The sequence below is a fragment of the Triticum aestivum genome, chromosome 2D (assembly GCF_018294505.1).
Source record: "Triticum aestivum cultivar Chinese Spring chromosome 2D, IWGSC CS RefSeq v2.1, whole genome shotgun sequence".
NCBI lineage: Eukaryota > Viridiplantae > Streptophyta > Magnoliopsida > Poales > Poaceae > Triticum > Triticum aestivum.
This window is the reverse complement of record NC_057799.1, coordinates 82461394-82487371: the sequence shown is the minus strand read 5'-3', so window position 1 is coordinate 82487371 and position 25978 is coordinate 82461394. Positions and strand designations below refer to the sequence as shown.

General features: G+C 50.1%; 1 protein-coding gene across 1 annotated transcript; it reads right to left on the bottom strand.

Moving 5' to 3' along the window:
• Positions 1-11280: 11280 nt before the first annotated feature.
• Positions 11281-14736, bottom strand: LOC123051781 (CTL-like protein DDB_G0274487). The gene is made up of 4 exons (XM_044474760.1): positions 14534-14736; positions 14156-14407; positions 12290-13201; positions 11281-12187 (listed from the first exon to the last, which is right to left on the bottom strand). Exons 1-4 carry the CDS (start codon positions 14555-14557, stop codon positions 11756-11758), a joined length of 1620 nt encoding a protein of 539 aa, XP_044330695.1. The 5' UTR covers positions 14558-14736; the 3' UTR covers positions 11281-11755.
• Positions 14737-25978: the final 11242 nt, after the last annotated feature.

The following is a 25978-nucleotide window of genomic DNA, read 5'->3' as shown; positions in this document are numbered from 1 at the left end:
TGACTCCTTGAGGAATGAAGCGGGCACGGAAAGCAGCTTGGAAGTCTGGCCAGGTGATGATTGTTCCAGCTGGCAGAGTACGCCTGTGGCTGTCCCACCATTGAGCTGCGGGTCCCTTCAAGAAGGAGGAAGCAAAGGTGACATAGCTGGCAGGGGCTACATCAGCAGACTCCATCTCATAGGTGATGTCACGGAGCCAGTCATCAGCATCCAGAGGCTGAGTTGAGCTGCGGTAGATGGTTGGGTTGAGGCGTATGAAATCTTGAAGAGTCACTTGAGCTTGCTGCTGGTTCATATTGGGGCGAGGAAACTGAGCCATCATATTTTCCATGAACTGGCGGTTCAGTTCAAACTGTTGGATCATACCAGCCATGTACTCAGGTGGTGGTGGGGCATCGCCACCACGACCACGACCACCTGGTCTAACCATCCTGCTAATATATAACATGGGTAGTTCAGCATTGAGAAATTTGCAATGACAAGAATCATTCAAGATGAAACATGCATAACGAAAGGAGCACGATAGCTACTTCATAGTAGTCGGCATAACTTTACAAAAGGGGTCATGCATAGAGTTCAGTACATAGACTAAAACATCATAGGCGGCACACAGGCTCGCGGCGACTGCAACTAATACTACAAGCAAGCCTACATCAGTCCCAAGAGGTACTGTGGAGGTAATCGTAGCCCGATAGCTGGTAGTGAGGCAACGGATAGCCCTCCACGTCAGCAGACTGGGGGCCGCGGATACTCAGGTGTAGAGCCCGACGCTCAGGTGGCAGAAGAGGACCAAGTGCGGGAGAGTAGCCTCCCACCTCTGGCCAACCGACACCGTGGGGCATCACGGTCCTGGCTGGGTAGATCGCAGTACGCGGTACCTGTCCAGATCGGACAAAGGGGTGCAGCAGCGTCAGAGCACGGTAAAGGTGCTGACGGGTGGTGTACATCTCGTGGCGAAGAGCTCGGTTAGCTCGATCCAGCCCATCAGCATGCAGAACCAGGTTCTGATGGTAGAAGGGCTCTCGGGTGACAGTGGAGTAGGCAGCAGTATAGTATCCCTCCGCACCAACATCCGATGCGATAGCAATGTGCCTGAAGGGGGAGGTGTCCAACTCCCGATACTCTCCACGAAGACGTGTCAGAGCAGCATAGGCAGCATCGTGGACAGCCATGTCGATGGTCACACCAACACCATGTGCGGTGTGTAGCACAGTAGTGGAGTCATACTCCCGAGAGTAGAGGTGGACGATGGCACGGTACTGCTCCTGGTTAAAGTCCTGGTACTCCTCGTAGACGGTGTACTCAGGGTGCCAGCGATAAGCCAGATAGGTCATCATCTCAGCTAGCACCGCAGGTGATCCCGAGGCACCAATGGCCGTCGTGTGGCGCACGACCTGCCTCGTGGGTTCCATCTGAAAGCAAAGACGTTTCAAAGGAGTCAAATGACAGTGTGTGAATTGTTCAAAATACCATTCTAAGAAACAACTATGGCTTATCCAACTTTGGGGTGAATACGGTCACGGGATCCTAGTGTTAGAGTTAGTAAATTCGTTTAACCCGAGTAGAAGAGGGTTCAGAGTCCCAGAGTAAAGGTCGAGGAGTAAAAGATCCTAGTACCACCCAATGGCGACGTGGGCCCGTAAGACACACAGCCATGTTAGTAAAAGTTTTTGTAATGTCTAGACTCGACTTCGGCCAAGAAGTGTGGAAAGGGGGATTCCTACAGGCAGTCGGCTCTGATACCAACTTGTGACGCCCCCGATTTGACCGTACACTAATCATGCACGCAAATGTGTACGACCAAGATCAGGGACTCACGGGAAGATATCACAACACAACTCTAAAACATAAATAAGTCATACAAGCATCATAATACAAGCCAGGGGCCTCGAGGGCTCGAATACAAGTGCTCGATCACAGACGAGTCAGTGGAAGCAACAATATCTGAGTACAGACATAAGTTTAACAAGTTTGCCTTAAGAAGGCTAGCACAAACTGGGATACAGATCGAACGAGGCGCAGGCCTCCTGCCTGGGATCCTCCTAACTACTCCTGATCGTCGTCAGCGGGCTGCACGTAGTAGTAGGCACCTCCAGTGTCGTAAGTGTCGTCGTCGACGGTGGCGTCTGACTCCTGGACTCCAACATCTGGTTGCGACAACCAGATAGAAAGGAAAGGGGGAAAAGAGGGAGAGAAGCAACCGTGAGTACTCATCCAAAGTACTCGCAAGCAAGGAGCTATACTACATATGCATGGGTATATGTGTAAAGGGGCATATCAGTGGACTGAACTGCAGAATGCCAGAATAAAAGGGGGATAGCTAGTCCTGTCGAAGACTACGCTTCTGGCAGCCTCCATCTTGCAGCATGTAGAAGAGAGTAGATTGAAGTCCTCCAAGTAGCATCGCATAGCATAATCCTACCCGGCGATCCCCTCCTCGTCGCCCTGTTAGAGAGCGATCACCAGGTTGTATCTGGCACTTGGAAGGGTGTATTTTATTCAGTATCCAGTTCTAGTTGTCATAAGGTCAAGGTACAACTCCGGGTCGTCCTTTTACCGAGGGACGCGGCTATTCGAATACATAAACTTCCCTGCAGGGGTGCACCACATAACCCAACACGCTCGATCCCATTTGGCCGGACACACTTTTCTGGGTCATGCCCGGCCTCGTAAGATCAACGCGTCGCAGCCCCACCTAAGCACAACAGAGCGGTCAGCACGCCGGTCTAACCCTATGCGCGCAGGGGTCTGGGCCCATCGCCCTATGCACACCTGCACGTTGCGTACGCGGCCGGAAGCAGACCTAGCCTAGTGGCGTTCCAGTCCAATCCGGCGCGCGCCACTCAGTCGCTGACGTCAAGAAGGCTTCGGCTGATACCACGACGCCGGGATACCCATAACTACTCCCGCGTAGATGGTTAGTGCGTATAGACCAAATGGCCAGACTCAGATCAAATACCAAGATCTCGTTAAGCGTGTTAAGTAACCGCGAACGCCGACCAGGGCCAGGCCCACCTCTCACCTAGGCGGTCTCAACCTGCCCTGTCGCTCCACCACAAAGATCCACTTGCGGGTACTCCTACGAGCCGACCCGACTTTAGTCATCACATGTGTCACGTATGTAGTATATAAGTATATACCCGTGATCACCGCCCGGTGATCACGGCCCGATAGTATAGCACAGCAGACGGACAAGAATGTAGGGCCACTGATGTAAATCTAGCATCCTATACTAAGCATGTAGGATTGCAGGTAAAGGTAACAACAGTAGTAGCAAGGATAGGCTATGCATCAGGATAGGATATCGGAAAACAGTAACATGCTACACTACTCTAATGCAAGCACTATAGAGAAGAATAGGCGATATCTGGTGATCAAGGGGGGGGGGCTTGCCTGGTTGCTCTGGCAAGTAGGAGGGGTCGTCAACTCCGTAGTCGAACTGGGCAGCAGCAGTGTCGGTCTCGTAGTCTACCGGAGAGAAGAGGGGGAAGAAACAGTAAATACAATGCAAACATAAGCATGACGATGCGTGACATGACAATGAACGGTGCTAGGGGTGTCCTAATGCGACAGTAGGTGGTACCGGCGAAGGGGGGGGGACATCCGGGAGGTATTCCCGATGTTTCGCGCTTTCGGACAGACGGACCGGAGGGGGAAAGTTGCTAGTTCGATAGGTTAGGGGGTTGTGGTGGACGAACGGACTGCGTATTCGGATTCGTCTCGTCGTTCTGAGCAACTTTCATATAGAAAACATTTTCATCCGAGTTACGGTTTAAAAGATATGAATTTTCAAAGTTTATTTGAATTTCTGGAATTATTTATATTAAGCAAAAAGGAATTATGACGTCAGCATGAGGCAATGCTGACGTCAGTGACTGGGTCTGCCCAGTCAGCAGTTGACTGGGTCAACCCAGTCAACTGGGGCCCGTGGGGGCCACTGGCAGGGGCACTGGGGTGGCCCCAGGCCAGCCACGTCGGCGGCCGGCGCCGGAGCGGCTCCGGCGAACCAAACGCGGCGGCGCGGCTCGGGAGGGGTGCGGGTTTGCGCTACGGTGGGTTTGCGGGGGCGTGGTTGGGCGCGTTCGACGCGGCTCGGCGTCGCGCGTCCAACGGCGGTGGTCGGAGGGGCTGGAACGGCCGGGGACGACCGCTACGAGCTCGCCGGCGGCGAGGTGCTACGGGTGCCCGACGGAAACGCGGCTACGGCGGGCTAACGAGCAAGCGGAGGGGCTGGGGGGCATCTACGTACGGTGGGGAGTGCAACGGGCTTGAGCCCGTGACCAAAAGGTCACCGGAGACCCGCCGGCGGCGAGCTCCGCGACGCGGCGTTCGGGCGCGCGTGGGGGAGCAGCTACGGAACGCGGGCGAGCTAACGGAGAGGGGGAGGAGAAGCGGGAGCTCACAGCGGAGCCGTAGGGAGTGGCAGTGAGCTCGGGGAGGGCGCAGGGTAGCCGGAGTCGGCGACGATCGACGGCGGCCGTGCGGGGAAGACGAGCTCGGGGAGGTCGGTGCAGTGGCGCTCGGCTCGTTCCCGATGGCGTAGTCGACGTAGTCGACGGCGGGGAGTCGTTCGGGCACGTCGTCGGGGCAATCGGGGCACGGTGGCCGCGGGAACGACGGTGAACGGCGGCGAGCGCGCTCAGGCAGAGGGGAACGAAGGGGAGAGGGAGGTGGATCTGGCGGGGGGGAGGCGCAGAGGCCGAGGGACGAGCGGGGGCGAGTGGGAGAGAGGCCCGAGGAGGCGGGGGAGCTGGCGCCCTTATCCTCCCCGTCGCCGGCGAGGGGGTGCGGCGGGGACGGCCACTGTTCGACCCCGGTCGGGGGAACAGGGAAGGGGGCGAGGGGGAGAGTGGGCTGGGCCGGGGGTCGGGGGTGGCGGCCCAGTTTGGGCCGGGGGTTCGGTCCAGATGGGCCACGGGCCCACATGTTAGGCTTCTAGCCGCCCCAGGCCACGTCTTTTTTATGGCAAAGTCGTGGACCGGCCAATCCACTTTCTCGACACGTCCACACACTTTCACTCCCATGCCTTCTCCTACCCCGACCAGCAAACCCTAGCGCCGCCCCCAAGCTCGGCCCTCTCTCCTTGCCGGCTGCCGCAATGGGCATGTGGAAGTTGGTGCCCGACAAGAAGGCCAAGCACGACCACAAGGCGGGGTCGTCCTCCGCGTCTTAGGCAGCGCGGCGCTCATCGCTGCCAGCATTCTCCATCTCACCTCGAAAAACTATGACTCCCAAAAATTACATGGCTTGTGATGAATGCTTCGCCGGAACGCGTGTGTGATCCCAAGCAGTAAAGGATGAGCAAGAGTGCGAGACACGGTGATCGACCAACTTACCAGCGACATGTCTAGCTCATGTGCAGATAATCTTCGAGCATTAACATGGTGTACAGATTCATCCAACGGCATCGATCATGCAACGCGTTTTTCTCTTTGTTGGCTCCCACGGTTTTGAATCAGGTCTACGAGCAAGCATGACGGGCTCGGCAGGCATGGGCTCCTACTCCTACCGCCACACTGCTTCCATTTTTCCTCTTTTACGCGCGTTTCATGATAAAGACCGAACTTCGTGACGAGATTCGATCCGTTGTTGCGGCCCGACCTTTCACGACACTCCACCTTCAGCAGTAGTAGCCTTTCGCCCGCGCACACGATGTACGCGAAGTAGAGGGATTGAACCTTACAGTTCAGCACGAGAAAACCAATCTCGATGACGGTACTCACGTAGAAAACAATTTCCACGAAGAGAAATCGCAATACAGAGGTTTTTTAAAGCTTCCTCCAAAACTTAGAGATTTTTAGACAGCTTCCTCCAAAACTCGATACGAGTATTTACCCTAAAAACACATCGTGTCTATTCATAAAATATAACCTGCCTTTACATTGACCCTACCATAGCCATTTATACTAGTATAGCCAACCTTTTTAACTGACCGGCAAACCATAAAACTAGCGTACGTAAACAAGTCAAATTCTTATCTCTAATTAAACTGCCTTTTACATCTCGGCAGATATGATAATCTAACAACCAGATTGTTGAGTATCGTGATTATTAGGAAAGACGAGATAGACTAAGATTTGTTCTGACTTGTCTTGTACTTCAATCATTGTACTCCTATATATGCTCACGAGGCTCAAGCAATACAGCGACAATTCCACCAATCTCTCTCTTTCCTTCTAACATGGCCTCCATGACCGCCGCCGGGGGCTGCGCTGCCCGTACTTAGGGTTCGTACGCCGGCCGTGTTGACCGGCTGCCCTAGAGAGTCTTTTTTTCCCGATCCTTTGATCCGGGTTTTCTCTCTCTCGCTGGTCGCTTTGATCGGCGTCTACTTTTTGGTTTTTCGGTCTATGTGATCCGGTTTGCGTCGCCCACCGCCGCCGCCGACCCCGTGCGCCTCTACTCCAACACCGGCGCGATTGGCCGGCTTCTTCACTGACCTGGCGGCCTCGCGCGTCGTCCGCGCGTCTGCCCGTCGGTCGCCCCGACCCGGCGGCCTCGCCTCATGCGGCGGCCCTTCACCGCCGCCGTTCGCGCGACGGCCCGCCCGTCGATCTACGCCGGCCGTCACCGCCCTGCTCCGACCGGGACTCCCGACGGCCTCGCGCCATGCGGCGGCCAATCATAGCAGCCCTGCCACCCGCCGCCGCCGGCTTCATCTTGGACTCCGCCGCCACCGCGCCTCCACCGAGCGGCGTCCCTGACCTCGCGCGCGATCGGCTTGATCACCCGCTCGCCGCCGCGATCCGCCTCATCTACGCCGCGCGACCGATCTGGCCCGTCGGTTACGCGCGCCTCCGCAGGTCCCGTGAAGATCGTCCCCGAGTTCAGCGCGCCTCTCCACCGATCGAGCATCGGGCTGCCGTTGCGTCGCCCCGACGGGCCGCAGCGCCGCCGCCCCGTGGTTCTTCTCCCGGCTGCACCGACCCCCGTCACCGCTGCGTCGCCCCTTCGGGCCGTAGTGTCGCGGCCCGCGGTCCCCCGCCGCCCCGAGGGCGTCCGCTCTAGGCCGTCCCGTGGCTGCATCGACACTCGCGCCGCCGCTGCGTCGCCCCGTCGGGTTGTAGCGAGCGTGGCACTCGGTCCACGCCGCCGTCCCGAGGTCGTTCCCGCGGTTGCACCGACCCGCGCTCCTCCGCCGCGCCGCCCCTTCGGGCTGTCGTGTCGCGCCCGCGGTCCCTGCCCCCGCCCCGAGGTCTTCCCGCCGTCACCCCGACCTGCCCGCCGCCGTTGCGTCGCCCCTTCGGGCTGTAGCGCGGCGGCCCACGCTCCACTCCGTCGTCCACGCGCGTTGACTGCCCGTGGTATGCGTCGCGCCGCCTCCCTTGGCGCGGGAACGCCATCGTCCGCGCCGGTCTTTGTCATGCTGTCGGGTTCTTCGCCTACTTCGAGCACCGCCGCCGCGCTCCTAACCTAACCGCCGCCGCCGCCGTCGCTACCCACGTAGCCGCCGCCGCCGCCCGTCCACCTCCTTCGTCTTCGTCCAGCACCAGCCCGTTGCCAGCGTCGCCGTCATCTACCCCGACCACTTCGTCTACTCCGACAACCGCAGGCGACATCGGCCCCACGCTGATTGACGCCGCAACCGTCGTCGAGTCCTTCTCTGCTGGACTCTCTGACTTCTCCGACATGGCGTACAACTTGTGCAGGTCCTCGTCTATGCATGGTCGGTGCTGGCAACACCGATGTGTGCCTTCGTCCACGACGTGTCCCCGGGCCTGGCAAGCCTGGTGCGGCGCTTCGTCAACTTCGTCTTCATCCGTCTACGCATGCCCGGTGCTGGCAACACCGGTGTGTGCCTTCATCTACGATGTGTCCCCGGGCTTGGCAAACCCGCCGCGACGCATCGTCAACAACATCTTCTTCCCGGCGCACCACTACTTCGACACCAATGCGCCCCTGCTAACTCGGCGCCTCCTTGCACCCGCGGCTCCATGGCGACATCCTCGACACCGGCTCCCCAACTCGACATCGACCACGACATTTTTCGCACGGCTACCTCGACCACGGCTCCACCACCCACGCTCTCGGCTACATCGACAAACGGCACAAAGGGCTACCGCCTTGCTTGAGCAACCTCGTCGGTTGTCACTCCAGCCACGACTCCGCGATGCGTCGACCGTTACGACTGTGGGGAGGGGGGGTGTCTGTCGGCTTGCCTTCGGATTCTTCTCCAGTCTCACCGTCTGCGTCGCTACCGTTGAGACTGCGTGGGGATGTTGAGTATCGTGATTATTAGGAAAGACGAGATAGACTAGGATTTGTTCTGACTTGTCTTGTACTCCAAATAGATCATTGTACTTCTATATATATGCCCACGAGGCTCAAGCAATACAACGACAATTCCACCAATCTCTCTCTTCTCTTCTAACACAGATTAATGTTGGAGGTGGACCCCAGCCCGTACCCTTCAAGCAAAGCAATTTCCACCATTGAAACCTGTTGACGTACGGTCGCTCCGGCGGTCTTGGCCGTGAGAAGTAGTACCGTATTAGGATTCTTTGACTAGTCTCAATAAAACATATACCCCTTACATGTACAACTAGGTCTTGTCCTGCACGCGACAACAACAAAAAACTATCAAGCCGCTGCACACCTTCAAACGTTGATATGTAGGAGTTCTCCTCTTCCAACGTAGCATGCATCTCATAATTTGGTGCAAAAGCAACTAGTGACTCTGCTTCAACCTTAATCACCTTCTGATTAGGCTGCATGGTGTTATCACTGATGGTAACGAGCGGAGCTGCCATAACATGACCCGGGCTAGTGTCTTGTACATCATGGTGGTCGTCCATACAAATAAATTTGGTGTTGGTCATATCATTTCCTCATACATGGAAGATGACGGGTGGTCCGTGACCATGCCTCTGTACTCTGTACCCGAGTCACCCGAGAAGAATCTCACATCCCTTAACACTGCAAAACCTACTCTTCTTGATGCTCCATCCATCCTCAGCCCGTTTTCCATCTCCAGGCCACCACGTACGTACTCCAAGACCGATCAGTGGCGCCTCAAGCTTTGTCCTGGGATTATCTCAGCTGACCTTTATTGCTTATTAATCACGTGTAATTTATTTGCAAGCCGGGTATCGATCGATCCTAGCTTTTCTCTGTGCAAAAATGGCGCCCCGTCTAGTGCACACGTGGACGTGGTGAGTGAGCGAATGTACCACGAGCAGCACAGAGATGTACTATATATGATCGATCGATGTCGCCCGTGCGTGCACTGGTTTAATTTACTCCTGCTTTTTCTCGCAAAAGAAAAAAATTACTCCTACTTTGCAGAGGTCGCCGGTGCATCAGCATGCTACTGATTTTTCATGTGTCTGCGCGCGCGTCTGCAGGAAATGGAAATAACGCCCCGGTCTACCTTTCTCGATGGATCACATGTGCTTGCTGCCGCATCAATGCAGCTTACATTATCGGTGACAAAGTAGGCAGCCCAGCTTCACATGCAAGCTGGCCGCGTTTTCCTCATTTGAGAAGGGCTCAACCGCATGCGGACGTGCCTGCCTGCGTGCACCACCATGGACTGGACTGGAGCTCCCCCGCGCGTGTCTGTGTGTGTGTGTGTGTGTGTGTGTGTGTGCAAGCTGGTACTATGTTGTGTTGCGTTGCGTGTGTTTGGTCGTCCGATCTTAGCTGAGCTAAGTTAATTAAGCAGGTGCAAGGATGGAGAGCTAGGTTAATTAGCTAGGATTATGTACTTGGGCGCAAAGGTGGGCCGTAGCTCTACGTACGTACGTACGTACTACTAGTAGTATCTTCACTCCAAGTTAATTGAAGTTGAGTTCTTTGGTCAAAACCTGCAACCTTTGCCTCGAGAAAAAAAGATTATCTGCTCTTCTAAACAGAGTGGAGTGGGCTAGCTGCTAACTGGCGTTCAAGTACTAGCTAGTTAGAGAGATCCTACCTTGGATCCATGCTTGCCGTCTGTTGTAGATCCAGGCATCCGGCCGCTTACGATACAAGTTTGTAGATTTTCGCTGATGCTTCGCATTTGTCCACTCCAAGTGCAAGTAGTTAACTGAAGTTTTCCCTCAAAAAAAAAGTAGTTAACTGAAGTTCTTAACTTGCAAGCAAGCTTTGCCTCGAGAGAAGAGGGTTTACCTGCTTTTGAAACGGGGTAACTGATGGGCGTTCAAGTGGCGCTAATTTGTTGTAGATCCGAGGCCTACAGACTACAAGACAAGTTGTTGGTGGTTTTTTCACTGATATACAGTCATACTTCACCTTTGTGGCTGAATAATGGAGTGCGATTTTCCGTTGGTCTCCTGAAGGAATGAACCGGCCGGAAGGAAACTCAGTCATAACCCAGGGCTGCCTCGTGCGTGCGTCAGCGTCGCGAGGGGGAGGGGAGGGGTGGCGCACCGTCAGTTGAGCACAATGTGACAAATGCAACGGACAGAACACGCTGACGCAGTTGCGGTCGTGCGCGGACCTTCTCTCCCAGTTTCCTACAGTAGGCTTACTTTGCCTCAAGGTGATGGACGACATATACTCCCTCCGTCCCAAAATAAATGTCTCAACTTTGTATTAATTTTAATATAAAATTGTATTTATTTTGGGACGGAGGGAGTAGCAGCCTACATTGTACATTAATCAGAGGCCATAGTCGCGTCAAACAGCAATTTCCTCAAGTTGATGGTTTCAGGAATGGTAGGTGTAACCTTGATTAACCTATGCGATGCCTGTGTTCCGACCCTATGTGAAACCAGGGGGATACTTTGATGACTTGTACATTTGGTCACATCGGCTTTCCACGCCCTGTGACAAGGAGGCCGTCTCCTCTTGGCGTCTTTTCCTCTCTGCATGTTGCAACATGCCTCTGTATCTGCACGTTGCAAAAAAAAAAAAGACAGGGAATGAAAATCAAAGTAGGCTCTACTATTTGCAGTTGGTTCAAGTGAGTTTGGTAGTACTGGTTTCTTTTTTCACATGATCATCTCACCACCCCCCAGCAAGCAAGCAAACAAAACCAAATCTTTTCTAGACGTGACAATTAGCTTTGTACTGGTTTCTTTTTTCACATGATCATCTCACCTACCGCTGTGTTCGGTTCCACGCATCATTATTGCGTGAACGAACCTGCACAGAATCGTTAATGCCACTCACGAGTCACCATTACTGGTGGCTGCACTACCATGCTCTGTTCAGAATTTCAGATGCTCTACGCCCCTCAACTATCACGGTCCAATTCCTCATCATGTTCAGTTCAGAATTTCGGATACTCTTAAGCATCACAACAAAGATCAGGCAACACCGGCACCACTTGCCATCTCATGAAAAACACTAAAAAAGATGATCTTACAAGAAAATATTCACATGGCATCCTTGTAAAATCACTCTGACAAATTTTGCTAGACCTGAAAGATGAAATGCTCAGGCTTCTGCTACCCCTAATAACAGCTGAGAAACATTGCCAAAAAATGGACGAATTTACAGAACACTACGTCAAAAAGAGTTGGCCCTAGTACGTCCCTATTTTAGACACAAGAGAAGAGAACATCAACTCGTGCTCCCGAGTCGATAAGCCTCGGCAGCGTGAGAACTACGATTCGCCGCATGGGTCATACGAGATCCCTTCTCCGATCCTCCTTCCTCCGGTTGCCTTGCTTTCACGCGACGCCAATGCAAGTCCGCCGCCGCCGGTCAACTCGGCCAGCACCAGCAGCTATGGAATGACATCGCACGATCCGGTTCTTGGGCCAACATGTTCTTGCCTGTACAGTGTACACGGCGGCGGCGGCCGGGGTCAGGCGGCGCTGACGTGCTGGTGCGGGAACCGCGGGGTGGGCGCGACCCCGACGGCGTCCTGCCCGTCCTCCTTCATCTTGTTCAGCCGCTCCCCTATGGGGCTGTCCTCGAAGAGCCGGGACCTGGGGTTCTCGGCGTAGCACACGTAGTAGCAGCCCACGCACGCCTGCGGCAGCGCCATGCCGATCCGGGTCATCAGGTACCCCACGTAGAACGCCATGAGCGACACTGTGGCCGTGTAGTGCTTGTGCGTCACGAACGTCCACGAGCCCGCCAGCGCCACGCACAGCGCGCCGCTGGTCACCCCGGTCAGGAAGCACACCGAGCTCGTGATGTCCGCGTCCGCCAGCGCCGGCATCCCCGGCTGCCCCTCGAACTGGTTCCACGTGCTCCGCGACGCCTGCACGAACCCCCTGCCGTACGCCGCAATCTGCTCGACAAACCAACATAAACGAATCACCATAGTCAGACAAACTAAGCTTGTCAGTACAGAGGATATGCATGGACTGAGGAGCAGGAAAGCTTCGCTTACATGGACGAATGCCCAGCTGTTGCCGAACTCGAAGACGGCGTTCATGACGTTGAGGCAGCAGTGCGCGCAGGAGAACATGAACTCGTCCTCGCCCTCCAGCAGGTTGAGCCCGCGGGCGAGGATGCGGAGCGCCTCGATGGTGGGCACGAAGAGCGAGCCGAGGCAGGCGCTGCCGAGGTTGTACGACAGCGCGCGCTGGAAGCTGAACTGCACGCTGGACTGCATGCCGCGGAGGTAGTAGAGCGCGATCACCCGGCTGGCCGTCAGGTTCGCCACGTTGCGCATCACCTCGGCGGTCCACGCCAGGCTCACCACCAGCGCCAGGATGGTCAGGCCGGGGAACCGGAAGTTGACGGCGCCGATGACGGCCACGCACCACACGGAGATCCACACAAACCCGGCGGCCACCATGAGGTACGCCGGCCCATTGAGGCCGCGGAACTTGTCCACGGGCTGCACCGCCTTCTTGAACACCCGCGCCGTGAACCCGACGCGGCGGGTCACCCAGCACGCGTACAGCCCGGTGCCGATGGAGAAGACCACCAGGGCCACACCGAGCCCCACGGTGGCCGGCATGGAGAAGCACATGAGCAGGGAGCCGACGGCGAGCGTGACGCCGAAGGCCGACCAGAGGATGACGGTCACCATGGCGCGCGGCCATGCGCGCACCGCCTTCTGCCACGCGAAGGCCAGCACGATGCTGAGCGCCACGGCGCCCTCAACTGGCGGCAGCCACTGGCGGAGCAGGCTCTGCTCGCGCCGCGCATTGCGGGACCGCGGGTCCTGCACGATGTCCTTGACGGCCCGGTACACGAAGAAGCCGACGGCGAGCCCCGCCGCCGCCAGCTGCAGCAGGAAGAGGCACAGCGTGATCTGGTTGGTGTACACGCGGGAGTTCAACGACGCCAGTGGCTGCAAAAAATTAAACAACCAATTAACTCGAGACCAGTTGGATTAGTAAAGTCATTAGCTAGCTACTTTAGGCTTGGGTAACGGGTAGTAGGAGGTTGGGCGCCTATGGAATATTCGATATTTTAATCAAGATCATACCACCAAGATTCGATTCGATTCGATTCGTGGTACATTCTAGGTGGATATTTTAAGAGGCCTTTTACTGCTTAAGTTACCCGTGAGTAGATTAACTAAAGTGACACGTTAGGCGGCACTGCTTTGAGTAGCAAAAACAAATCGTCTCAAACACTACAACCCCCTCTCCATTATCCATCCTCTTGTACTCACTGTAGGTAGAAAGATGGGCATTTGAGCTTGTAAAGAACTGCTTCGATCAGTGATGAATTATTTGGTTGTTGCTGTGCTCCTACAGTGATAACACACTAATCGAAATATCTCAACCTACAGCATGTCATCAACTGATTTTCAAATAAAAAACAGTGTTCTGAAGAGAAATCAAGTGCAACTGTCGGTATCAAACTGGTGTATTATAGGAGTACAACCATAAGCACACAACTAAGACTTTTGTTTGGAAAAAAAGAAAGATGGTGTCAATGCAGCACTGCATAATTCAACCCAAATGCGCAATTTGTTACGCGAAAATGTCAAGTAGGTGAGGGGTACGGGGCCGTGCCTGTGCACATTGCAATGCCAACCCAAGAGTGGCAAGGGAAATTATTGTGGGAGTACTCGCGTACCAACCGGACTGCTGGGTTGGGACTAGGGGCCTAGCTGGGACGACCGACTGTCGATCGCACTACACACAAGCGCACATGCCCTAGAAAGACCGGAGTCCATCTATCTATTAACTGTTTGTGCAAGATAATTTGACAGAAAATCGAATTGGAGATTTGATGGCCGAAACGAGCGGTCAATTGGGCATTTTAGTGATTGGGATTTGGGGGGAGGAGTTACCTGTGGTGGGGTCTGCTGCATGAGCGGCGGGTAGGCCGCCGCGGGCGGCGGCGGGTCCTCGCCGCCGGAGGCCACCGACATGGGCGGCGGCGGCGCCTGCGTGGTCACCTGCAGCGGCGCCACGGGCCGCTGCGCCTGCAGCCTCGACACGGCCGGCGGCGGCTCGTCCATGACCACCACCTTCACCTCCCTCTGCTCCGGCGCCGGTGCCCGCCCTCGGGCCCCATCCGGCTGCTGCCCCTGCCGCGGCGCCTGCACGCACACACGCGAACAACACAGAAGCAAGCAAACTCAGAAACAACCGGCGGCGTATCGCCCGGAATTAAACAGGGCGCGGTCTTTCCGGGGGGGCGTGAAGAAAGAAAGGAAGAAACGTACGGCGTTGTTGTCGGCGGCGCCCATGTCGTCGCGCGCTCGGCGGCGGGCTCAATCGCGGTCGCCGCGTGGAGCAGGCGTGATGGCGAAGCGGGGGAGGGGAGTGGCGGTATGGGGGAGGGAGGGAGGGGGGAGCTTTGGGAAGCGAAGATTTGGCTGGGGTTGGCGAGAGAGAGAGAGACGGCGCGAGGGGAGCCCAATCTGTGACCGTTGCTGTGGCCTTTCCGCTCGTGCGGGGGGGAGCCCTGCCTTGCCTACGTATCGCGGCCCCTGGCTGCGCGAGCCGCGACTGCGTGGAAGGGAGTGGGTGGGGCCCGCAGGGCAGTGGGAGCGTGCGCGCGTGGGTCTGACGCGGGCGCGTCACTGTTGTATTTCGGGCGTTTTGTTTTGGTTGGTGGGCGTTTTTGTGGTTTTTGTTTTGAAAAAATTCTCTCTTTTTTGGAGAAAATGTACCAATGGGTTTTTAGTGCATCTTTTCTTTCTTTCTTTTTTTAGATTACATTTTGTTTTTGAGAAAATGAATTTATTGCATCTATCAACAAACCATCGACATTTTGGCATTTTTGCCGCGGAATATAGACTGCAAAGTCAATCTTGTTTTGTAGTCGAGATTTTTGTCGGTTGACCGCACACTGACAAATTATTGAGAGACTATTTTGTCTGAATATTCATGAAGGAGAGAGAAGTTGTTGAAACTCGACAAGCCGGCTAACAAATCCAGCTAAATAGCCAATGTACCTTGTTGGGCGCATCTAGTCCAAGAAACAATGCGGCTTCGGATGGCATGGGTCGATAATTTTGCAACGAAATAATTTTGTTGCATTTCAAAATGACGCTGAATTTCCCGAGGTAGTTATGAAGGTTTTTTAGAAATTAAATGTTTATGAAGTTATGTTATGGGAACATATTTATCGCGCATTGTTTTGAAGGTGCAATCACTAGGGACAAAATGGATATTGCAAGAAATGAGTAGCAAGCAGTGTGGGCAATTAATGAAGAGGTAAATTTAAACAATACTAAGAAAATTATGTTATACTGCAAATAAGGAAATTCTTGTGCATGGTTTGTGAAAGGACTTAGCTTACCGGAAAATTAGGACTTTATTTTTTTTCTTGTTGCTCCATTATATCACTTCTTATCATTCCCTTCAATGTATCTCCTGTCTTCTTCATTCCAATTTGTAACATTTATTATATAACTTTAAGGCAAATTGTCTCACTCAATTAATTAAGTTGAAAGAAATTTCCTCACTACTTCCAAAATGAACTAAAGATCAAAATTATTATTTTTTAAACGGAGAAAAAATATTTGCATTATATCATTCATTAAGATGAAGATAATTGTCATGTTAATTAGAAAAAACGTGGACGAAAACTACTACAAATGCCCACAAAGGAGTACCACCCGCCGCCCCGAGTATGAACACAAAATACATATATGCCATCAAGGAGAGGACCGTCGTCAAGGTTGACTGGACATGTCATCATCACCACTCCTCCCCGAGCGAGCGACTTCAACTTCACCGCAAACGAGTAATAGTGCCCTTCCTGCCACAATTTCATGAAACCTGCATTGATCTATGCCAAATAGACACCCCAACAATATGACAAGACAACTCAAACTTCGAAGACAGTCTCACTCAGAAGAAAAATGTAGGGTCCCGTCGACCAGGACTTCCCTCGAAGACCATTGTTTGCATGTCATCATCACCGCCTAGGCTGCTCTCATGCAACTCCGAATCTGCGACCATGCAACGAGATAGAGGAAATCTCTCGAACATGCTGGAAAGAATCGACAACGAAGTCCTGCCATGCCCCTACACATATCGACACCATCATCGTTGCCAAACTCAACGCCACACCAGAGGAAGGAGAGCATCCGCCCCTCAAAACAACATGAAGCAAGCTGCCACCGGTTTTGTCATCCTATCCGCTATGAGAGGATGCCTTCAAGAAGAGAGAGAGAGAGAGAGAGAGAGAGAGAGAGAGAGAGAGAGAGAGAGAGAGACACACACACACACACAAAACACCACCATCGAGCTAGGGGGAGGGGAAGCAATCTCAAAACGATGCCCCCAACAGGAAGCGGCGCCCAAAGGTGTTGCCGTCGTCGACCCCGTCCATAACCCAAAGCGGGGTATTTGCGCCGGACAATCTCCCACACCCGCAAAAACTACGGGAAGACCAATATTACAATGCCCCAAAGATTGGACACTACCGACCAATCTGACAAACAACACAGACTAAAACAAACATTGTTGAAAAGGACTGTCCGTTGAGACGGCCTTGTCAAACAATGACGTTTTGGGGGTTTTGAGTCCATTTCGTTTCTTTAATTTTTGCGTGATAAAGGGGTTTTATTCCAAAATTATCAAGTTACAATCACGATATAAAAAATCCTCAATACGTGGGCCCTCTAAGTAACCACATAGATGTGGTACACTCAATCCGGTTGTATTTAGCCAAACAATCTGCAACTCGATTTTAATCCTTTGTGTAACGTTTGTGTAATAAACTCAACTCCCTATCAGCCATTAAAGCTTTAATCTCCAAGAAAAGATGACCATATGCGGATCTGTCCGGTGAAGTACTCGAGATAATTGAAAGTGCATTTTCTTTCCTATGGTCAAACTTTTTATTTAATTTTTGCAAGAGATCAAATGGCTTCTTCTTTTTCGAACTCTTTGTGCATAGCAAGATATGCATTCTCTTGTAATAAAAAAAGTACTTTCACTTATTTTCTTTACAGAGTGGATTTTACAGAGTATGAAGCATGCGGCAACGTCCTCTCTGCGGTGGACATTGGTGGTCCTTCCACGCTGTCACCTTTTTGGCTTTCCACGAAACCTTGTTTTGTTTTATCATGGATGCTCCATGATTGCAATGCTGATAAGTTGTGATCTCCTTTCACTGGACTTGGGATGTGATGTTAATTGTATTTTATTTTTTAAAGATTCACCGAAAGAAAGAAAGACGAGACAATCATTGACATGAAGACCATATATCATGAGAGTGTTGTGCACGCTTGCAGTTGCATGTGAATCACCCGATCGTCAACAAGTGACAAGAAAGTAAGGGCAAGATGCCTTTGGTTTATACACTTCACAAACTGCATTTTTGCGTATTCCATGCAGGCACGAACAACCTACAAGGAGTACCATGTACAATGAGCACCAAAAATACCCCGCAAAAAAAGAGAGCACCAAAAATAGTAAAGCTGTGAACGAAAAATCACTAGTAATAAGGTTCTTTTTAAATTACTATTCCTACTTCCGTCCTAGTTTATTGATCTTCTTTGGATGTTGTGTCAAATTTTGATTATAGATTTAACTAGAAAATGCTAATACATGTCATAAAAAATTATACCATTTGTTTTCTCGCAAAAAAAATTATACCATTTGATTCGTATTTGAACATAGTTTTTGGTAATATTTTTTTTTGCTATGTATAACTTATACTCATTGATTAAAATTATGATCAAAATACAACCCTAAATAAGAGTGAGAGTAACAAACCAGGTGGATGGTCAATGGCCATGTAATCACTAGCAATACATAATGCATATAATTTCTTGAAATCTGGAGTGCCATGTGCATCTTGAGACGGTCAATGGCCAAAACACGTGCAAAACATCATTGTTCATTGAGCAGCAAAAGTAATAATTAAAAGCAGCAGCGCACGTTTGGGTGGAGGCTCCGCTGCAGAGCTCCGGTCCCCAGAAGATCCCACCATGGTTCGAGCAAGCCAAGACAACTTTTACTACTTTGACCCCGATTTTTTATTTTTGTTGGCATCAAATTTGACCCCGATTTGCGCATGTGTCGCGAGTAAATTATCACACCTGTGGACGTAGACGGTCATCTTCCCTTGGAATGTGGCGCGATCGGGCTCGCCGCCCCTCCACCGCCGGACACACGTGAAGCGGCGGCGGCTTTGATATTCGCCATACGTGAGCGTCGACGACGGCGACGGTTTCGTCCGCGTCCAAGCGTCCAAGCTGTGACGCAGCGGCAGCTAGGAGAAGGGTCTGATGGGTCACTGGTCTGACGGCGACGTCTACGTGGAGCTCCTCTCGACAGGTCGTTACCCGGGGGACAAACCGAGGGCGTACGTGCACGTTATGCTTGGAGATTCGTGCCGGGCAGATCAGACGTTCAGTTGCAAACTTTTTACGGGTCCTGATCTTAGTATGCCGTGGGTTGCAGGTAAGCTTAGTGGCCGACTCGTCATCAGGAGTAAAGCCTGATGTTGCCGTTTCTTTACATTCCTGATGGTGCCGTCTGCTGTGAGGGATCGCAATTACGTACGTCGCCAAATAATATCACGTCGCTTGCTTCGTGCACGAAAGATTGACGGAGTCGTGCACGGATTAGCAGCAGGGTGTGCCATGCCCGGTCGTTTTCTGCCAAGGTCAACAAAGATTCGTACGCAAGCTATTCCTACAGTCGGTAGTACAAGTACTAACGCTAACTTTCCAACTTTTTGAAAAGCTCAAATCCGAGGAAGAAAGGTGATGATGCAACTTTTTTTTGAGGGGTGCTACCACTTTATTGAATAACTTGGAATTAAGAGGGGCACAAGTCGGATCATGCGGGTAACTAAGCCACTTATCCACAAGTGGCGACCCTGATCAAGCAACAACGAGTGTTTGGCGAGATTGTGTGCATCAACATTCGAGGTGACGATGCAGTTTTTTTTTTTTGAGGGGAGGTGACGATGCAATTGAAAATTAAATATTAAAGGCCATCAGTGAATAGCCCACTAAGCTGGACATGGGCCCTCTCGGCTGTTTCTTACAAAAAGAAAGAGCAAACTAAATAACCTGGACCGTAATAAGCGCAAAGGCTATATGTCGCTTCTAGTGAGTGTTCCTTTCACTGGTTTTCCATTTTCTTTCTTTTTTTTCTTCGTCTTTCTTTGTTTCTCTCTCGGGTTTCACAGGCTTTTCTTGCTTTTCTTTCTTTTTTTGCATTCTTTCTTCATTTTTATTTTGTTTCTTTCTTGGGTTTCATCGGTTCTTTTTTTTTGTTACTCTCTGTTTTTCAATACATGGCTAGATTTTTTTTCTATACACATTTTACCATTTTTGAAATATTTGATTAACCTTTTCAAATAAAAGATTTAAAAAACTAAATACATGGTAAAAATTCTATACACATTTTTAACATTTGCAAATGCTTGATTAATATATTTTTAAATGCATGGTCAACATTTTTTATACACATTAAAAAAATTCAAATGCTTGATTAATATTTTTCAAATGCAAGATTAAATATTTTCTTAATACATGGTCAACATTTTGTATACGTACATTTAATATTTTTAAATGCTTGAATAACATTTTTCATACAAGTTTAACATTTTTTGAATACAATACAAGCTCAATTTATTTAATATATGGTCAATATTTTTTACGCATATTTAAAAAAATGCTTGATTAACATTTTTCAAATACATGTTAAACATTTTTTTAGTACATACTCAACATTTTTTCTATACATATTTAACATTTTTCAAATGCTTGATTAACATGTTTCAAATATTTGTTTAACATTGTTTGAAAAGCTTGATTAACATTTTTCAAATACATGACCAACTTTTTCACACACATTGTATATCTTTTATATATTTTTTCGTATACATCACAAACATTTTCATTGTACATATTTAACACTTTTCGATTCCTTGATTAACATCTTTTTCAAAAAAATCTGCAAAATATTTGAAAGTATAAATGAAAGTAAAGAAAAAATGAAAAGAAAAAAGTGAAAAAAGGGAGGTCGTGGCGTCCCGCACGCCTGGGCCGACCCATTTAGGGAGGCACCTTACGCATGGGCACACTAGGTCTTGCTATAAGCAAGATATAGCGCTCCCCATAATAAGGTCCTGGTGAGCTGTGTGTCTTCTTGTAGCGAGTCGCCTCAAAACAGCCCCCACCGTCCTGCCCTCATTCTCTCCCCCTCGCTGCCGTCAAGGAACTCGATCGAGTGAAGCCTCGGTTGTGCTAGCGGCGGTGGGACTCTCATGGGCGCTGGTGGTACTGCCTTGGCGGCAGAAATGGCTTGGGCTCTCAGCCTAAGCGATATCTAGATACTGTTGGGCCCAAGGGGCTTGGTCCGTGGCTACAGCGAGCGTGGTGATGAAGGGCCTCGGCGGCTGCTAGTCTCCATGGTGGTGCTGGTGTGACAGTGTTTGCTTGTCGTGGCGGTGCCGACTGTTGGAAATATGCCCTAGAGGCAATAATAAAATAGTTATTATTATATTTTCTTGTTCATGATAATTTTCTATTGTTCATGCTATAATTTTATTAACTGGAAACCATAATACATGTGTGAATGCATAGACCACAACATGTCCCTAGTGAGCCTCTAGTTGACTAGCTCGTTGATCAATAGATGGTTGTGGTTTCCTGACCATGGACATTGGATGTCGTTGATAACGGGATCACATCATTAGGAGAATGATGTGATGGACAAGACCCAATCCTAAGCATAGCACAAGATCACGTAGTTCGTTTGCTAGAGCTTTTCTAATGTCAAGTATCATTTCCTTAGACCATGAGATTGTGCAACTCCCGGATACCGTAGGAATGCTTTGGGTGTATCAAATGTCACAACGTAACTAGGTGGCTATAAAGGTGCACTACAGGTATCTCCGGAAGTGTCTGTTGGGTTGGCACGAATCGAGACTGGGATTTGTCACTCCGTATGACAGAGATGTATCTCTAGGGCCACTCGGTAATGCATCGTCATAATGAGCTCAATGTGACTAAGGAGTTAGCCACGGGATCATGCGTTACGGAATGAGTAAAGAGTCTTGCCGGTAATGAGATTGAACAAGGTATAGGGATACCGACGATCGAATCTCGGGCAAGTAACATACCGTGGACAAAGGGAATTGTATACGGGATTGATTGAATCCCCGACATCGTGGTTCGTCCGATGAGATCATCGTGGAACATGTGGGAGCCAGTATGTGTATCCAGATCCCTCTATTGGTTATTGGCCAGAGAGGCATCTCGGTCATGTCTGCATGGTTCCTGAACCCGTAGGGTCTACACACTTAAGGTTTGGTGACGCTAGAGTTGTAATAGGAATTGTACGTGGTTACCAAAAGCTGTTCAGAATCTCGGATGAGATCCCGGACGTCACGAGGAGTTCTGGAATGGTTCGAAGGTAAAGATTTATATATGGGAAGTCCTATTTTGGCCACCGGAAAATGTTCGGGGTTTTTCGGTATTGTACCGGGAAGGTTCTAGAAGGTTCCGGAGTGGGCCCCACCTGCATGGGGGATCGGTGGGAAAGGGAAAGGATGGGATTTCTTTCCTTCCACCTTTGCCAACGCCCCAATGGACTTGGAGGGCAAGAAACCAGCCCCCTCCACCCCTATATATAGTGGGGAGGTGCATGGGAGCTGCACCCCCTTGCCTCTGGCGTAGCCCTCCCTCTCCAACTCCTCCTCCTCCACCTCCTCCGTTGAGCGTAGCGAAGCTCTGCAGGAGAACCACGAGCTCCACCACCACGCCGTCGTGCTGCCGGAGTTCTCCCTCAACTTCTCCTCTTCCCTTGCTAGATCAAAAAGGAGGAGACGTCCCCGAGCTTTACGTGTGTTGAACGCGGAGGCACCGTCCGTTCGGCGCTTGGGTCGGATCTTCCGCGATTTGAATTGCCGCGAGTACGACTCCATCAACCGCGTTCTTGTAACGCTTCCGCTTAGCGATCTTCAAGGGTACGAAGATGCACTCCCTCTCTCTCGTTGCTAGCTTCTCCTAGATTAATCTTGGTGACACGTAGGAATTTTTTTGAATTATTACTATGTTCCCCAACAGTGGTATCAGAGCTAGGTTTATGTGTAGATTCTATGCACGAGTAGAATACAAGTAGTTGTGGGCGATGATTTGTTCAATTTGCTTATTGTTACTAGTCCTATCTTGATTCGGCGACATTGTGGGATGAAGCGGCCCGGACCGACCTTACATGTACGCTTACGTGAGACAGGTTCCACCGACTGACATGCACTTGTTGCATAAGATGGCTAGTGGGTGTCTGTCTCTCCCACTTTAGTCGAATCGGATTCGATGAAGAGTGTCCTTATGAAGGGTAAATAGCAATTGGCATATCACTGTTGTGGCTTTTGCGTAGGTAAGAAACGTTCTTGCTAAAAACCCATAGCAGCCACGTAAAACATGCAACAACAATTAGAAGACGTCTAACTTGTTTTTGCAGGGTATGCTATGTGATGTGATATGGCCAAAAGGATGTGATGAATTATATATGTGATGTATGAGATTGATCATGTTCTTTTAATAGGAATCACGACTTGCATGTCGATGAGTATGACAACCGGCAGGAGCCATAGGAGTTGTCTTAATTTATTGTATGACCTACGAGTCAATATAAATGCCATGTAATTACTTTACTTTTTGCTAACCGTTAGTCATAGTAGTAGAAGTAATAGTTGGCGAGACAACTTCATGAAGACACGATGATGGAGATCATGGTGTCATGCCGGTGACGATGGTGATCATGCCGCGCCTCGAAGATGGAGATCAAAGGCGCAAGATGATATTGGCCATATCATGTCACTTTATGATTTGCATGTGATGTTTATCCTGTTTACATCTTATTTGCTTAGAACGACGGTGGCATAAATAAGATGATCCCTCACTAAAATTTTAAGAAATGTGTTCCCCCTAAGTGTGCACCGTTGCGAAGGTTCGTTGTTTTGAAGCACCACACGATGATCGAGTGTGATAGATTTCAACGTTCGAACACAACGGGTGTAAGCCAGATTTACACATGTGAAACACTTAGGTTGACTTGACGAGCCTAGCATGTACAGACATGGCCTCGGAACACGAGAGACCGAAAGGTCGAACATGAGTCGTATAGTAGATGCGATCAACATGGAGATGTACACCGTTGATGACTAGTCCAGCTCACGTGATGATCGGACATGGCCTAGTCGATTCAGATCATGTATCACTTAGATGACTAGAGGAATGTCCATCTGAGTGGGAGTTCATTAAATAATTTGATTAGATGAACTTAATTATCATGAACTTAGTATAAAATTGTCTTTACAATCTATCTCGTAGATCCAATGGCCCACGCTAATGTTGCCCTCAACTTCAATGCGTTCCTAGAGAAAACCAAGCTGAAATACGATGGTAGCAACTATACGGATTGGGTCCGTAACTTGAGGATCATCCTCATAGCTGCCAAGAAAGCATATGTCCTTGAAGCACTGCTAGGTGACGCACCCATTTTCCCAGCAACTCCAGACGTTATGAACGCCTGGCAGTCGTGTAGTGATGATTACTCCCTGGTTCAGTGCGGCATGCTTTACAGCTTAGAACCGGGGCTCCAAAAGCGTTTTGAGCAACACGAAGCATATGAGATGTTCCAAGAGCTGAAAATGGTTTTCCAAGCTCATGCCCGGGTCGAGAGATATGAAGTCTCTGACAAGTTCTACAGTTGTAAGATGGAGGAAAATAGTTCTATCAGCGAGCATATACTTAAAATGTCTGGGTTGCACAACCGCTTGTCTCAGCCGGGAGTTAATCTTCGAGATGACTCGGTCATTGACAGAATCTTCTGCTACCTCTTGAGCATGCGTTGGTTTTCCCTTGAAGAGGAAAGGGTGATGCAGCAAAGTAGCATAAGTATTTCCCTCGGTTTTTGAGAACCAAGGTATCAATCCAGTAGGAGGTTACACGCAAGTCGCCTTGTACCTGCACAAACAAATAAGAACCTTGCAACCAACGCGATAAAGGGGTTGTCAATCCCTTCACGGCCACTTGCAAAAGTGAGATATAATAGAGATAATAAGATAAATATTTTTGGTATTTTTATGATATAGATTGGAAAGTAAAGATTGCAAAATAAAATAGATCGGAAACTTATATGATGGAAAATAGACCCGGGGGCCATAGGTTTCACTAGTGGCTTCTCTCAAGATAGCATAATCTACGGTGGGTGAACAAATTACTGTCGAGCAATTGATAGAAAAGCGCATAGTCATGAGAATATCTAGGCATGATCATGTATATAGGCATCACGTCCGTGACAAGTAGACCGAAACGATTCTGCATCTACTACTATTACTCCACACATCAACCGCTATCCAGCATGCATCTAGAGTATTAAGTTCAGAAGAATAGAGTAACGCATTAGGCAAGATGACATGATGTAGAGGGATAAACTCAAGCAATATGATATAACTCCATCTTTTTATCCTCGATAGCAACAATACAATACGTGCCTTGCTGCCCCTGCTGTCACTGGGAAAGGACACCGCAAGATTGAACCCAAAGCTAAGCACTTCTCCCATTGCGAGAAAGATTAATCTACTAGGCCAAACCAAACTGATAATTCGAAGAGACTTGCAAAGATATCAAATCATACATATAATAATTCAGAGAAGAACCAAATATTTTTCATGGATAATCTTGATCATAAACCCACAATTCATCGGATCTCGACAAACACACCGCAAAAAGAATTACATCGAATAGATCTCCAAGAGAATCGAGGAGAACTTTGTATTGAGATCCAAAGAGAGAAGAAGCCATCTAGCTAATAACTATGGACCCGAAGGTCTGTGGTAAACTACTCACACATCATCGGAGAGGCTATGGTGTTGATGTAGAAGCCCTCCGTGATCAATTCCCCCTCCGGCGGAGCGCTGAAAAAGGCCCCAAGATGGGATCTCACAGGTACAGAAGGTTGCGACGGTGGAAATAGGGTTTCGTGGTGCTCTTGGATGTTTTCAGGGTATGTGAGTATATATAGGCGGAAGAAGTAGGTCGGTGGAGCTACGAGGGGCCCATGAGGGTGGGGGCGCGCCTACCCCCCTGGGCGCACCTCCCTACCTCGTGGCCGCCTCGTTGCTTCCTTGACGTCCACTCCAAGTCTCCTGGATTGCGTTTGTTCCAAAAATAACTCGCCCGAAGGTTTCATTCCGTTTGGATTCCGTTTGATATTCCTTTTCTGGGAAACACTGAAATAGGCAAAAAAAACAACAATTTGCACTGGGCCTTTGGTTAGTAGGTTAGTCCCAAAAATAATATAAAAGTGCATAAGAAAGCCCATTAAACATCCAAAATAGATAATATAATAGCATGGAACAATCAAAGATTATAGATACGTTGGAGACGTATCATCTTCCAGTCGCTTCCACCTAGCTACAAGAGCTTTGTGATGAACTACAATATGCAAGGGATGGAGAAGTCCATTCCTGAGTTATATTCAATGCTGAAATCAGCGGAGGTGGAAATCAAAAAGGAACATCAAGTGTTGATGGTGAATAAGACCACTAGTTTCAAGAAAGGCAATGATAAGAAGAACTTCAAGAAGGACGATAAGGGAATTACCGCGCTGATACGTCTCCAACGTATCTATAATTTTTGATTGTTCCATGCTGTTTTATTATCAATCTTGGATATTTT